Source organism: Lithobates pipiens, unplaced genomic scaffold (assembly GCF_037356315.1).
Source record: "Lithobates pipiens isolate NorthernLeopardFrog02 unplaced genomic scaffold, aLitPip1_a1.2 Scaffold_17, whole genome shotgun sequence".
In the NCBI taxonomy this organism is placed as follows: Eukaryota; Metazoa; Chordata; class Amphibia; order Anura; family Ranidae; genus Lithobates; species Lithobates pipiens.
In genome coordinates this window covers 17,027,712-17,041,762 of record NW_027507755.1, presented here as the reverse complement: position 1 = coordinate 17,041,762, position 14,051 = coordinate 17,027,712, and the positions used below count along the sequence as shown (strand labels likewise).

Here is a 14,051-nt window from a genome sequence, read left to right as displayed (position 1 = left end):
ATTTTTTACTTTTTGTTATAATAAATATCCCCCAAAAATATATAAAAAAACATTTTTTTCCCTCAGTTTAGGCCGATACGTATTCTTCTACATATTTTTGGTAAAAAAAATCGCAATAAGTGAGTATTGATTGGTTTGCACAAAAGTTATAGCGTTTACAAAATAGGGATAGTTTTATAGCATTTTTATTAATAATTTTTTTTTTTTTTACTAGTAATGGCGGCGATCAGCGATTTTTATTGTGACTGCGACATTGTGGGGGACCCATCGGACATTTTTGACACATTTTTGGGACCATTGTCATTTCTACAGTAATCACTGCTATATAAATGCAGTGATTCCTGTGTAAATGACACTGGCAGTGAAGGGGTTAACCAGTGGGTGGCAGTGTAGGGGTTAAGTGTTCCTAGGGGCGTGTTACTAACTGTTGGGGGGGTTGGGCTTTCATTTAGTGAACACTGATCTCTGCTCCAATCACATGGAGCAGAGATCAGCGTCACTAGTTGCTAGGCAGAATGGAGAAATGTTGTTTACAACGGCACTTCTCCATTCGGCCGCTCCGTGAGACGATCGCGGGGATGCCCGCGGCGATCGAGTCCGCGCTGGTCGGCAAGTGGTTAAGTATAAACATTGTAACAATTTGTCAATGGAATGGACTGTGTGTAAGTGAAAAAGTTTAACCACTTAAACACTAAACCTTTTTCTGACATTTGCTGGTTTCAAGTAAAAAAATTTTTTTTGCTAGAAAATTACTTAGAATGTAGACACCCTAGAGAATAAAATGGCGGTTGTTGCAATATTTTATGTCACACTGTATTTGTGCAGCGGTCTTTCAAATGCAATTTTTTTTTGAAAAAATTAATTTAACGAATTTAAAAAAAACAGTAAAAAGATTTTACATCGCGAGAATTGTGAGAGAATCGTGATCTCTTTATTCTAAGCAAAAAAATTGTGATTCTCATTTTGGCCAGAATCGTACAGCTGTAATATAAATAAATATATATAAATATATATATATATATATAATATTATTTTTAAAATAAAAAAAAAAACTGTTTCATGCTTTAACCACTTTCAGACCGAACCATTTTGCTGGTCAATGACCAGAGGTCTTTTTACAATTTGGCACTGCGCTGCTTTAACTGGTAATTGCGCAGTCATGCAATGTTGTACCCAAACAAAATTTGCGTCCTTTTTTTCCCACAAATAGAGCTTTCTTTTAAAGGTATTTGACTGACTCTGCGATTTTTATTTTTTGCGATATAAACGTAAAAAGACCGCAAATTTTGAAAAAAAATGATATTTTCTACTTTTTGTTATTAGAAAAATCCAATAAACTCAATTTTAGTCATACATTTAGGCCAAATGTATTCAGCCACATGTCTTTGGTAAAAAAAAAAGTCAATAACTGTATATTTATTGGTTTGCGCAAAAGTTGTCATATCTACAAACTAAGGTACGTTTTCTGGAATTTACGCAGCTTTTAGTTTATAACTGCCTATCTCATTTCTTGAGGTGCTAAAATGGCAGGGCAGTACAAAACCCCCCCAAATGACCCCATTTTGGAAAGTAGACACCCTAAGGAAATTGATAAGTGGCATGTTGAGCCCATTGAATATTTTATTTTTTTGCCTCAAGCGATTGAATAATGACAAAAAAAAAAATTTTTTTTTTTTTTTTTTACACAAAGTTGTCACTAAATGATATATTGCTCACACATGCCATGGTTATATGTGGAATTGTACCCCAAAATACATTCTGCTGCTTCTCCTGAGTACGGGGATACCACATGTGGTCGACTTTTTGGAAGCCTAACCGCGTACAGGGCCCAGAAAGCCAAGCACCGCCTTCAGGATTTCTAAGGGCATACATTTGTAATTTCACTCCTCACTACCTATCAGGCCGCGTACACACGGGCGGACTGTTCGCCCAACCTTGTCCGCTGAACAGTGTTTGGGCGGACAGTCCGCTCGTGTGTGGGCTTTCAGCGGACAGTTTCAGCGGACAGTTGGACAGACAAAGTCTTTCGGAAATTCCGAAAAACTGTCCGCTGAAACTGTGTTTGAGCGAACAGTCCGCCCGTGTGTGGGCCTGTCCGCTGTACTTTCGAAATGAGCGGACTGTTCCCGCTCGGAAAGTCCGCCCATTTCGAGCGCGTGTACAGGTAGGCGGGGCCCGCGAAGGAGACGTCGTGGGCTCCGCCGCCTGGAATGGGCTTAAAGGGGAACCCCAACGCCGAAAAAAATCGGCGTGGGGGTTCCCCCAAAGTCCACACCAGACCCTTGTCCGAGCACGCTACCCGGCCGGCCAGGAAAGGGGGGCGAGCGAGCGCGCCCCCCCTCCTGAGCCGTACCAGGCCGCGTGCCCTCAACATGGGGGGTGCCTTGGGGAAGGGGGGGCCGCGCGGCCCCCCCACCCCAAAGCACCTTGTCCCCATGTTGATGAGGACAAGGGCCTCTTCCCGACAACCCTGGCCGTTGGTTGTCGGGGTCTGCGGGCGGGGGGCTTATCGGAATCCGGGAGCCCCCTTTAAGAAGGGGGCCCCCGGATACCGGCCCCCCACCCTATGTGAATGAGTATGGGGTACAATGTACCCCTACCCATTCACCTGTGAAATAAAGTACAAAAAAAAACACAACACCGGGGAAAAAATATTTTATTGCACAGCTCCGGGGGTCTTCCGTCTTCGGGGGTCTTCTCGCCGGACTCCTCCGCTATGTGTGTGTAGCTCTTTTACTAGCGGAGGAGTCCGGCTTTCTTCCTCCCCGCCGCCGGCCTCTTCTCCCGACTTCGGGGGTCTTGTCCCCCTCTTCGGTTCTTCTGCCGGGCCACCGCGCCTTCTTGTAGCTCTTTTACAGGCGGTGGCCCGGTCTTCTGTCGCCGCTGCCTTCCGTTCTTCTGTCGCCGCCTTCGGTTCTTCTGCCGGGCCACCGCGCCTTCTTGTAGCTCTTTTACAGGCGGTGGCCCGGTCTTCTGTCGCCGCTGTCGCTGTCGCCGCCTTCCGTTCTTGTTCTTCTTCTTCTTCTCCAGGCGATGTTGACACGTCGCTCCCTCCGGCCGGAATGCCAGAGCCGCGCTGTGCGGTCACTTATATAGTGACAATGGGGCGGTGCCACATGGTATATGTCACATGGGTTGGTCACATGGTGACCCCGCCCCCTTACGATGTCATAGTCCCCATGTGACATCAACCCATGTGACCAACCCATGTGACATATACCATGTGACACCGCCCCATTGTCACTATATAAGTGACCGCACAGCGCGGCTCTGGCATTCCGGCCGGAGAGCTCGTCGAGTCAACATCTCCTGGGGAAGAAGAAGAAGAACAAGAAGAAGAACAAGAACGGAAGGCGGCGGCGACGACAGCGGCGACAGAAGACCGGGCCACCGCCTGTAAAAGAGCTACAAGAAGGCGCGGTGGCCCGGCAGAAGAACCGAAGGCGGCGACAGAAGAACGGAAGGCAGCGGCGACAGAAGACCGGGCCACCGCCTGCAAAAGAGCTACAAGAAGGCACGGTGGCCCGGCAGAAGAACCGAAGAGGGGGACAAGACCCCCGAAGTCGGGAGAAGAGGCCGGCGGCGGGGAGGAAGAAAGCCGGACTCCTCCGCTAGTAAAAGAGCTACACACAGATAGCGGAGGAGTCCGGCGAGAAGACCCCCGAAGACGGAAGACCCCCGGAGCTGTGCAATAAAATATTTTTTCCCTGTGTTGTGTTTTTTTTTTGTACTTTATTTCACAGGTGAATGGGTAGGGGTACATTGTACCCCATACTCATTCACATAGGGTGGGGGGCCGGTATCCGGGGGCCCCCTTCTTAAAGGGGGCTCCCGTATTCCGATAAGCCCCCCGCCCGCAGACCCCGACAACCAACGGCCAGGGTTGTCGGGAAGAGGCCCTTGTCCTCATCAACATGGGGACAAGGTGCTTTGGGGTGGGGGGGCCGCGCGGCCCCCCCTTCCCCAAGGCACCCCCCCATGTTGAGGGCACGCGGCCTGGTACGGCTCAGGAGGGGGGGCGCGCTCGCTCGCCCCCCCTTCCTGGCCGGCCGGGTAGCGTGCTCGGACAAGGGTCTGGTGTGGACTTTGGGGGAACCCCCACGCCGATTTTTTTCGGCGTTGGGGTTCCCCTTTAAGCCCATTCCAGGCGGCGGAGCCCGCGACGTCTCCTTCGCGGGCCCCGCCTACCTGTACACGCGCTCAAAATGGGCGGATTTGCCTCCACCTTACGTGGGCGAGTCCGTTCATTTCAAAAGTTGAGCGGACTGTTTGGCAAACAGTTCGTTGAAACAGTCCGCTCGTGTGTGGGCAAGTCCGCTCATGCAAATTTTGAGCGGACTGTTTGCCGAAACTGTTTGACGAACAAGGTTGGGCAAACAGTCCGCGCGTGTGTACGCGGCCTCACAGTTTTGAAGGCCATAAAATGCCAAGATGGCACAAAACCCCCACAAATGACCCCATTTTAGAAAGTAGACACCCCAAGCTATTTGCTGAGAGGCATGTTGAGTCCATGGAATATTTTATATTTTGCCACAAGTTGCGGGAATATTACAAACTTTTTTTTTTTTTTTTTTCACAAAGTTGTCACTAAATGATATATTGCTCACACATGCCATGGTCATATGTGAAATGACACCCCAAAATAAATTCTGCTGCTTCTCCTGAGTACAGGGATACCACATGTGTGGGGTTTTTTGGGAGCCTAGCCGCGTACGGGGCCCCGAAAACCAAGCACTGCCTTCAGGATTTCTAAGGGTGTAAATTTTTGATTTTACTCCTCACTACCTATCGCAGTTTTGAAGGCCATAAAATGCCAAGATGGCACAAACCCCCCCCCCCCCCCCCCCAAATGACCCCATTTTGGAAAGTAGACACCCCTAAATTTAGGAGTACACTAGTGAGACTCACAGGTAAAAAAGCACCTAGGCTGTCAGCGACTGTATCAAAACGCTACAAAAAAAACTGTTAGCGATCGCAGGGATCAAGCCTGACTCTGCGAACGCTGCAGTTATGTGTGTTGTGTTTTGTAAGTGACAGTGATCGATCGATACTGCACTTGGGTGGGCTGGTCTGGGCTTGGCGGAGGGGCTAAACGCAGGTGCTAGCAGGTATCTGGGCTGATCCCGCTAACAATGCGTTTTGGGAAACCTAAACTGCTGGCGACGCTAATATAGATCTGATCAGATACGATATTACTAAGGGAGGTGTATGCTTTGCGCGTGGGTGTTAGCGGTACTGGCACTAACCTGACGCTGCCTGGGGCGACGCAGACCTTATCTGACCCTCAAACTTATATCACCCGCCGGGTGATCAGGGGGTTAAACCTTTATTAGGTAATAAATGGCGGGTGCACTGAAACTATAAAAAATAACTAACCAACCAGCGTCACCTGTAACAGTTATATGGTGATCACTGATGAAAGGGTTAACTAGGGGGCAATCAGGGGGCTTTATGCGGTAGTATATGGGGGTCCCTGGCGCTATAAAAAGCTGCGGCAAACCTAAATACCTACCTACCTGCCTAACTAGCGTCACCTGTGACACTAATACAGCGATCAGAAAAACGTTCGCTTATTAGGCTGGGTTCACACTGGAGCGATGCGGGAACGCCACGAATCCGCGGCGGGTTCCCGCATCGCATGCCTCCCGGCGGCAGTTCACACTGCCCTATGCGAACTGCTGGGAGTGTCAGTGAAATGTTAATGACACCCCCAGATCAGTTCGCATATCGCAGTGCGATCTGCAAACTCGGATCGCATGGTGTGAACACCCATGCGATCCGATTCTGCTGCGGACCAAAAAAAGGGTCCCGTGCGAGTTTGCGGCGGGTGCGACGCAAATTCAGCCATACTATCTGTATGGCTGAACTCGAATCGCACAGAGATCGGATGTGATTTGCACTGCAGTGCGGTGCGAATCACATCCGTTCTCATAGACCGCTGCAATGTGAACCCAGCCTTAGTGACACTGGCGACGGGGGGTGATCACGGGGTTAAACCTTTATTGGGGGGTTAGGGGGTACCTTAGAACTAAAGGGGGCTAACCCTAACTACCCTAACAGTTATTACAGTCACAAATGACACCAATGCAAAAAAAAAAAATGCAATTGGTGTCACTGTGACTGGGGGGGCAGGGGTGATTAGGGGGGTGATCGGGGGGTGAAGGGGGGGTGAGAGTGTGCCTGGCATGTTCTACTGTGTAGTGTAGTGTTGGTGCAACTCACCGATCCTCTCTCCTCGGTGCCGGAACGAAAAATACCGACACAGAGGAGAGATTACATCACTTCCTCTGCCTGTGTTTACATTACAGGAGAGGAAGTGATGTCATGCTTCACTTCCATTCGTCAGGAGCGATCGCGAGGGGGTGGCCATGAATGAATGGCCGCCCCCTCATCCCGGATCGCTCCTGAACGGATACCGACCGCCGCTGGCACCGGGGGGGGGCCCGATCGGGCCCCCCACCCGCGGGAAGGCAGGGACGTACATGTACGCCCATATGCCTGCCCGTGCCATTCTGTCGACGTACATCGTCGTGCGGCGGTCGGCAAGTGGTTAAAGAAAAAAAAACGAATCAGTAAAGTTAGAGCAATTTTTTTTGCATAATGTGAAAAAGTTACGCCAAGTAAATAGAGACCTAACATGTCATGCTTCAAAATTGCACACGCTCATGGAATGGCGCCAGACTACGGTACTCAAAAATCCCCATAGGCGACGCTTTAAATTTTTTTACTGGTTGCATATTTTGAGATACAGAGGTCTAGGGCTAGAATTTTTGCTCTCGCGCTAGCATTTGCGGTGGCACCTCAAATGTGTGGTTTGAACACCGTTTTCATATGTGGGCCGGACTTGCGTATGCGTTCGCTTCTGTGTGCGAGCACACGGGGACAAGGGCACTTTAACCGCTTCCCGACCGCCTCACGCAGATATACTGCGGCAGAAGGGCACGTACAGGCAGAATCGTGTACCTGTACGTTGCCCTTTTAAAGGTGGGTTGCGTCCGCGCGCACCCCCGGGAGCTTTGGGAGCGTGAATGTGGGTCCCGCGGACTCTATGTCCATGGGGATACCCGCGATCGTCTCACAGCGAGAAAGAACGGGGAGATGCTAATGTAAACACGCATTTCCCGGTTCTGCCTAGTGATAGTGTCACTGATCTCTGCTCCCTGTCATCGGGAGCGGTAATCAGTTTAGTGTCACACACAGCCCCTCTCCCCCACAGTTAGAATCACTCCCTAGGACACACTTAACCCCAACAGCGCCACCTAGTGGTTAACCCCTACACTGCCAGTCACATTTACACAGTAATCAATGCGGCTAACGGATCGGACACCTAATTGACACTTTTTTTGGGAACCAATGACGATATTACAGTGATCAGTGCTAAAAAATATTCACTGACATTGTACTAATGACACTAGCAGGGAAGGGGTTAACATCAAGGGGCAATCAAAGGGGTTAACTCTGTTCCCTCAGTGTGTTTCTAACTGTGTGGGGGGATGGGCTGCCTGGGACAACACACAGATCTGTCTTCCTGCATAGCAGCAATCCCCTATAAGAATGGAGATCTGCCTTGTTTACTATGGCAGATCCCCGTTCTCTCATCGAGGGGGTCGATTGCAGGCGGCCGGCGAACGATCGCGCACGCCCACAGATCGCTGTGTGAGCTGACGTACAGCTATGGCGATTTGTGCAGCCGAGCCAACCTGCCATATGCATTAAGATAAAAAGCCTTCTGTGTGCAGCTCCCCCCTCAACCCCTCTAACACTTACCTGAGCCCCATCTCTGTCCAGCGATGTCCACGAGTGTCTCAGCCATCCGAGGTTCTCCCTCCTGATTGGCTGAGACACAGCAGCGGCGCCATTGGCGCCTGCTGCTGTCAATCAAAGTCAGCTAGGCAATCAAGGGAGAGAAGGGGTGGAGCTTGGTCGGGGCTCCATGTCTGAATGGACACAGGGAGCTGTGACTCTGCTTGGGTGCCCCCAGAGCAAGCTACTTGCTGCAGGGGGGAACTCGACAGGAGGGAGGAGCCAGGATCACAGAAGAGGGATATGAGAAAAGGAGGATCGGGGCTGCTCTGTGCAAATCCACTGCAATAGAGCAGGTACGTATAACATGTTTGTTAATTATATAGGAAAACAAATTAGACTTTACAATCACTTTAAAGCAAGATATACTGTGCAGTGTATGTGTTTTTAAAAAATTATTCAGCAAAATACCTTATCTTACACCGCCGCTGTGCAGTCATGTAACCTCCCAGCGATCCCCTTCCCCGATCTGAGGACTACAGTGAAAGGGGCTAAGATTCCCCTCTGACATCGGCCTGGAGAGGAGTGGCGGGAGATCACGTGAGTGCACAGCAGCGCTCTGGTATTTCGCTGCATCATTTTTAAATAAACAGACACTGCGCTGTCTATCTTATTGAATCAGAGGGGATTCCATGATTTGTGATCAGTGATTTTCCAGGCACAGCAGAATAGCGGTGGGGGGGGGGGGGAGGAGTTGGTTCACACAAGCTGACAGGCAGGGAGGGAGGGGGAGAGGGAAGGACTGCAGGATCATGGAGGCACGTAAAGTGACCACAGTATCATGGATCAGCAGCTATGATTACTGTGGTTAGTTCACATAGGGAAGATATTTTCCAGCACACCATGGAACAACATAAATAGCGTCCAGACTGATAATTTATTGCATGATCACAACACAAGGAGCATGCAACGTTTCGGAGTCACGCAAGACCCCTTCGTCAGGCATGTCATCACATGCCTGACGAAGGGGTCCTGCGTGATTTCGAAACGTTGCACTCTCCTTGTGTTGTGATCATGCAATAAATTACCCGTTTGGACGCTGTTTATGTCGTTCCATGGTGTGCTGGAAAATATCTTCACTGTGACTTGAACCAGTATCCAGCTGGTTGTTGCTGCAGCACCCAAACTCGAGAGCTCATCCAGGAATGTGTGCGATGGGAATATGAAGTATTATTAGTTCACATAGGGGACACAGGAACAGGAAGGATCAACCAGGTATTATACAGCATAGAGAAGGACAAATTACAAAGCACAAGCACTATGCTGTATATCCTGCTTAAAAGGAACATAATCATTTTTTTTAAGGGTTACAGCCACTTTAAGCCCTTGTACACACGGTCGGAGAATCTGTCGGAATGAGTCTTATCGGACCGTGTCGTCAGATAATCCGACTGTGTGTGGTATGCATCGGACTGATTCCGTCCAAATCTCCGTCCGACCCAATTTTCCAACATGTTGGAAAGATTTCCCGACCAACTGGGCCGGACGGACCTAATCCGATCATGTGTAGAGCATTTTCATCGGACCAAGTGCCACGCATGCTCAGATCAAATTCCTACATCAAAGCTATTGGCTACTAGCCTGAATGTAGTCCCGTCGTAACGAAATTACGTCATCACGTTCTGAAAGATCTGATTTTTCGCCAACTTGGCCCGACCGTGTGTATGCAACAGTTTCGGACACAATCCGTTGGACTAAATCCGACGCGCAAAATCCAACGGATTTGGTTGGCAAAATCTCCGACCGTGTGTACGTGGGCTTAGAGTGTTAATACACAGACCATTTGCCACTGACAGAGGTGCTTAAAATGATCAGCTTTTATTTATGTATTTTTAAACCTTTATCCAAAAAGGAAGAAAATAGCTGCAACTGCTTATAAAATGTGAGCTGGAGTTTAGCTTCAATTTGTTAGTGTATCTAAATCTGCTAGTACATAACAAAAATGACTGCAGCCGCCACATCTAAGGATTGGTATTCTGCTGCATATTACATTTTTGGTTTGGGGCTTACCTGCCATTTTCCATCATCTGTATAAAGGAGGGGCAGTTTGTGCACCAGATCAGTGCTATGTAGTTTCTCATCTGACACGGTTGTCCGTGCTTGCTGGAGTTTTTGTGAAACCAACAATTTTGGGAGGATCAGTCCCGATACTGAAGCCTATTTGTTTCGCTTTCCTATGCTAGACCTGATATCACAGATCTGTAGTAATGCAATTACTGAGTGACATGAAATTGTGTTAATGGACAATACAAATGATCCCTTTTTGTCATTGCAGATGTAAAGATGGCCTCCAAGGATTTGCCTTCTCAGCCCTCAAGTAAGTAGAATGCATCTAATATGGGATGAATGATATGAAGCATTTAACACACCGGACTCCTGGCAATGCCTTCAGAGATGCGATTCCTCGTCAGATCTGCCCGCCTGCCTCTATTCTCTGCCTGTTGGGATATTTTCATTGTTTTATAGTTTGCAGAATGCAGCCAGGATTAATGTTATCTTCAGCCCCGGAAAGATTTGCTCCCTTAATGACCAGGCCATTTTTTGTGATACGGCACTGCATCGGTTTAACTGACAATTGCGCGGTCGTGCGTACCCAAACAAAATTTAGGTACTTTTTTCCCCGCAAATAGAGCTTTCTTTTGGTGATATTTGATCGCCTCTGCAGTTTTTATTTTTTGCGCTATAAACAAAAAAAGAGTGACAGTTTTGAAATAAAAACAATATTTTTTTGTTTATGCTATAATAAATATGCCCAAAAAATATTTGAAAAAACTAATTTCTTCATCAGTTTAGGCCAATAGATATTCCTCTACGTATTTTTGGTAATCATTGATGTCAGTGAGAGGAATAGTGCCCCATCATTGGTATCAGTGGGGAGAATAGTGCCCCATCATTAGTATCAGTGGGGGGAATAGTGCCCCATCATTGGTATCAGTGGGGGGAATGGTGCCCCATCATTAGTATCAGTGGGGGGAATGGTGCCCCATTGTTGGTATCAATGGGGGAATAGAGCCCCATCATTGGTATCAGTGGGGGGGGGGGGGTAATAGTGCCCCATCATTGGTATCAGTGGGGGGAATAGTGCCCCATCAATGGTGTCAGTGGGGTGACTAGTGCCCCATTGTTGGTATTAGTGGGGGAATAGAGCCCCATCATTGGTATCCATGGGGGGGGGATAGTGCCCCATCATTGGTATCAGTGGGGGGGAATAGTGCCCCATCATTGGTGTCAGCGTGAGGTATAGTGCCCCATCATTGGTGTCAGTGGAAAGAATAGTGCCCCACCATTGGTGTCAGTGGTAGGAATTAGTGCCTTTTTTTTGGGGTCAGTTGGAGGATTATTGCCCCATCATTGGTATCAATAGGGGCAATAGTGCCCCATCATTGGTGTCAGTGCTAGGAATAGTGCCCCATCATTGGTGTCATTGCTAGGAATAGTGCCCCATCATTGGTGTCAGTGGAAGGAATAGTGCCTCATCATTGGTATCAGTAGGGGGAATAGTGCCCCATCATTGGTATCCGTAGGGGGAATAGTGCCCTGTCATTGTTGTCAGTGGGAGGAATAGTGCCCCATCATTGGTACCAATGGGGGGAATAGTGCCCCATCATTGGTATCAGTAGGGGGAATAGTGCCCCATCATTGGTATCCGTAGGGGGAATAGTGCCCTGTCATTGTTGTCAGTGGGAGGAATAGTGCCCCATCATTGGTACCAATGGGGGGAATAGTGCCCCATAATTGGTATCAGTAGGGGGAATAGTGCCCCATCATTGGTGTCGGTGGGAGGAATAGTGCCCCATCATTGGTATCAGTGGGGGAAATAGTGCCCCATAATTGGTGTCAGCTGCTGTAGAAATGTATATAAAAAATGAATGTATTCATGAATGAATTAAAGGTAAAAGCTGATTTCAATATCAGGCCAATAGGAAATGGACTGTCTAATGAAAGTAGGGCGAAATAAATACTTAAAGCATAAAAGTTGTATTTTGCATTGTGAAGATCAATTTTAATGTTTTGTTAAATGCATCTGGAAAAAGCTGTTTGTACAATCCTGGCTGCCCCCCCATCCATGCGCCTGGCCCCATGATCTATATGTAGGGCGCCTGACCATGGATTCCAATGGGGGCTTTAAAGCACGTGATTAGAGCCAGAGGCTCTAATAGTCTTCAAAAAACAGGTGGGCTCAGGACTCATAGCACTGCGCTCTGAGCCCACCCAGTTGTGTGACAATAGTGAATGAAATTTGCTATTGCCAGACTGATCCTCCTCACAGCCAATCAGGAAGTGGGTCCTAAGACCCGCCATCCGATTGGCTGGAAGGACAGGTGATCCTACTGGATGCCTAGAAGGAGGGGAGGAGACACACAGTGGAAGCCGCTGTGATGCAGAAGAGGTGGAGAGGACAGAGGAGCCACCGCCCGTAGGAGCCCGAAACCCACCCGCTGCCTGCCCCCAACATAGGTGGGGTAAGTGCTGGGCTTGATGACAGACCAACCAGGGGTGGGGGTGCGAGTGACCGGAATACAGGCCTACCTACCCGGGGGGGGGGGGGGGGGGGTGGGCAACATTCATTCGGGATAGATAAAGCAGCATTACCCTCAGGCTCTTCCTGAACAATACTGCAGGAAATGGTTTGCACTGTGTGCCTCACCCCCTCCCTGTGATTATAATACTGGTTCATATGGGGTGGAAGGAGAGATCTTGTGCTACAGCTGATATGTATTCATTTTTATGTCCAGATTTATTGTGGGAAAGGAAGAGATTCCTGCACATTCACTCCTGCCTGAGACCATGTATGCCAAAACCGGGAAGAAGAGCACGGAGCGGGCAGAGAGATCCAAGCGGATCAACGTATTTTCTTTAACAAAGAAACTTATGGACTCAGTGTAAGTAAAGCTTCTTCATCATGTTTTCTGTGTTCTCAGAGGGGTTTCAAGCAGTTTCTTGCCATTGATATAAGGTGAGAAAGCTTCCAAATGATTTTCCTGACCCTAGAACCTCCCGCAAGCAAACGAGTGAACAAGTGTCACATGGGTGCCCAGTTTCCACCTGAAAAGCTTTCCCCTGATAGACATTGGACAGAGAGCCACTGAACTGCCTCTTTTCCGATGTCAGATGCCTGAATCTGACAGCTGTGATCCTGGAAGTGCTCAGAGCTGAGCGCCTCAATGTGCTGTGAGCACCAGGATGTTCCTCTGTCTCTTTCCCCTTGTGTGTGTTCACCTGCTTTCTTTTGGAGAACATGATGGAGGGGTCGGGTATTGGATGTTTTTTTTTTGTTTTTTTTATGAATAAGGACCTGCTTCACTGCCACGGTGGCGTGTCAAAACCAACGCACCTCCTTTCTCTTGGAGACCATGATGGAAGAGTGGGAGATTGGGTAATTTTACAGGAATAAGAACCTGCTCCCCTGTCACCGTGGCATGTCAAAGCCAATGCAACATCCCTGGGAATGGGGGGGGGGGGGGGAGAGATGTGGTGCATTTTACCTCTTGCCATAATGCAGTGCTCAAGCCAGCTCCAGTACCGTGGCAAGGTACGTCAAGTGCCCAGGGCAAGGATGCAGACCTGCGGCCCCTTCCTAATGCATGCAATAAAGTGGGCTACCACCTTGTGCCCATTCTTTGCCCCCTTGCTCCAACTGTCCATGGTTGTCGTGGAGTGCACTGCCCCTGCATGGCCAATCACTTGCTTTCTTGTAGGTAGAAGGTGTGTTTTTGTGTCAGCTGTGGGTGGATCGGGTGGAAAGCTGGTATGTTGGCGCACAATGTCATAGCAATTCTCATCTGCTCTCAGAGCAAATGTAAAACTATGGCCCCTGGTTGCTTGCCACTGATCTGGAGCTTTCGTGCGACGAGGGGTGCCCGAGCCTACCGTTGTGCCCTGGGCAGCTTCCCCTCCTGCCCACCCATTGTCCCAGCCCTGGTAAGTTTCAACAGCATGTGACACAGAGCTAACACAGGGTAAGGACTGCTGGGGTGTAGGTGAATATACATGGGTTGGGGGAGACTCTGAAATCTCTTTGTCACTTGCATGAGCAAAGTGACAGTCTCTGTCGGACGGCCCTACCATTTTATGTGGAATGCAGATTTGCCGTTATCCTGTGAAAAGCATTCTAGAAATAGAGATGCGACACTTCAGCCAAAATCGCCTCTATAAATCATGTAAATGTTTCAAATCCAGAGAGAAAATGTCAGGAATCCACTTTCACAAGGATGAGTCTCTATAATAAGTGTTGCACAACATGTTCG

The 14,051-nt window shown here is 48.8% G+C and overlaps 1 protein-coding gene across 1 annotated transcript in view; it reads left to right on the top strand.

Annotated features, from left to right (window-relative positions):
* TMEM135 (transmembrane protein 135) overlaps positions 1 to 14,051 on the top strand; it is a 473,935-nt gene that overhangs the window by 423,000 nt on the left and 36,884 nt on the right. Inside the window, exons 7-8 of the mRNA XM_077485022.1 lie at positions 10,079 to 10,120; positions 12,540 to 12,686. Coding sequence (XP_077341148.1) covers positions 10,079 to 10,120; positions 12,540 to 12,686 — 189 coding nt within the window. The remainder of the gene's footprint in view (positions 1 to 10,078; positions 10,121 to 12,539; positions 12,687 to 14,051) is intronic.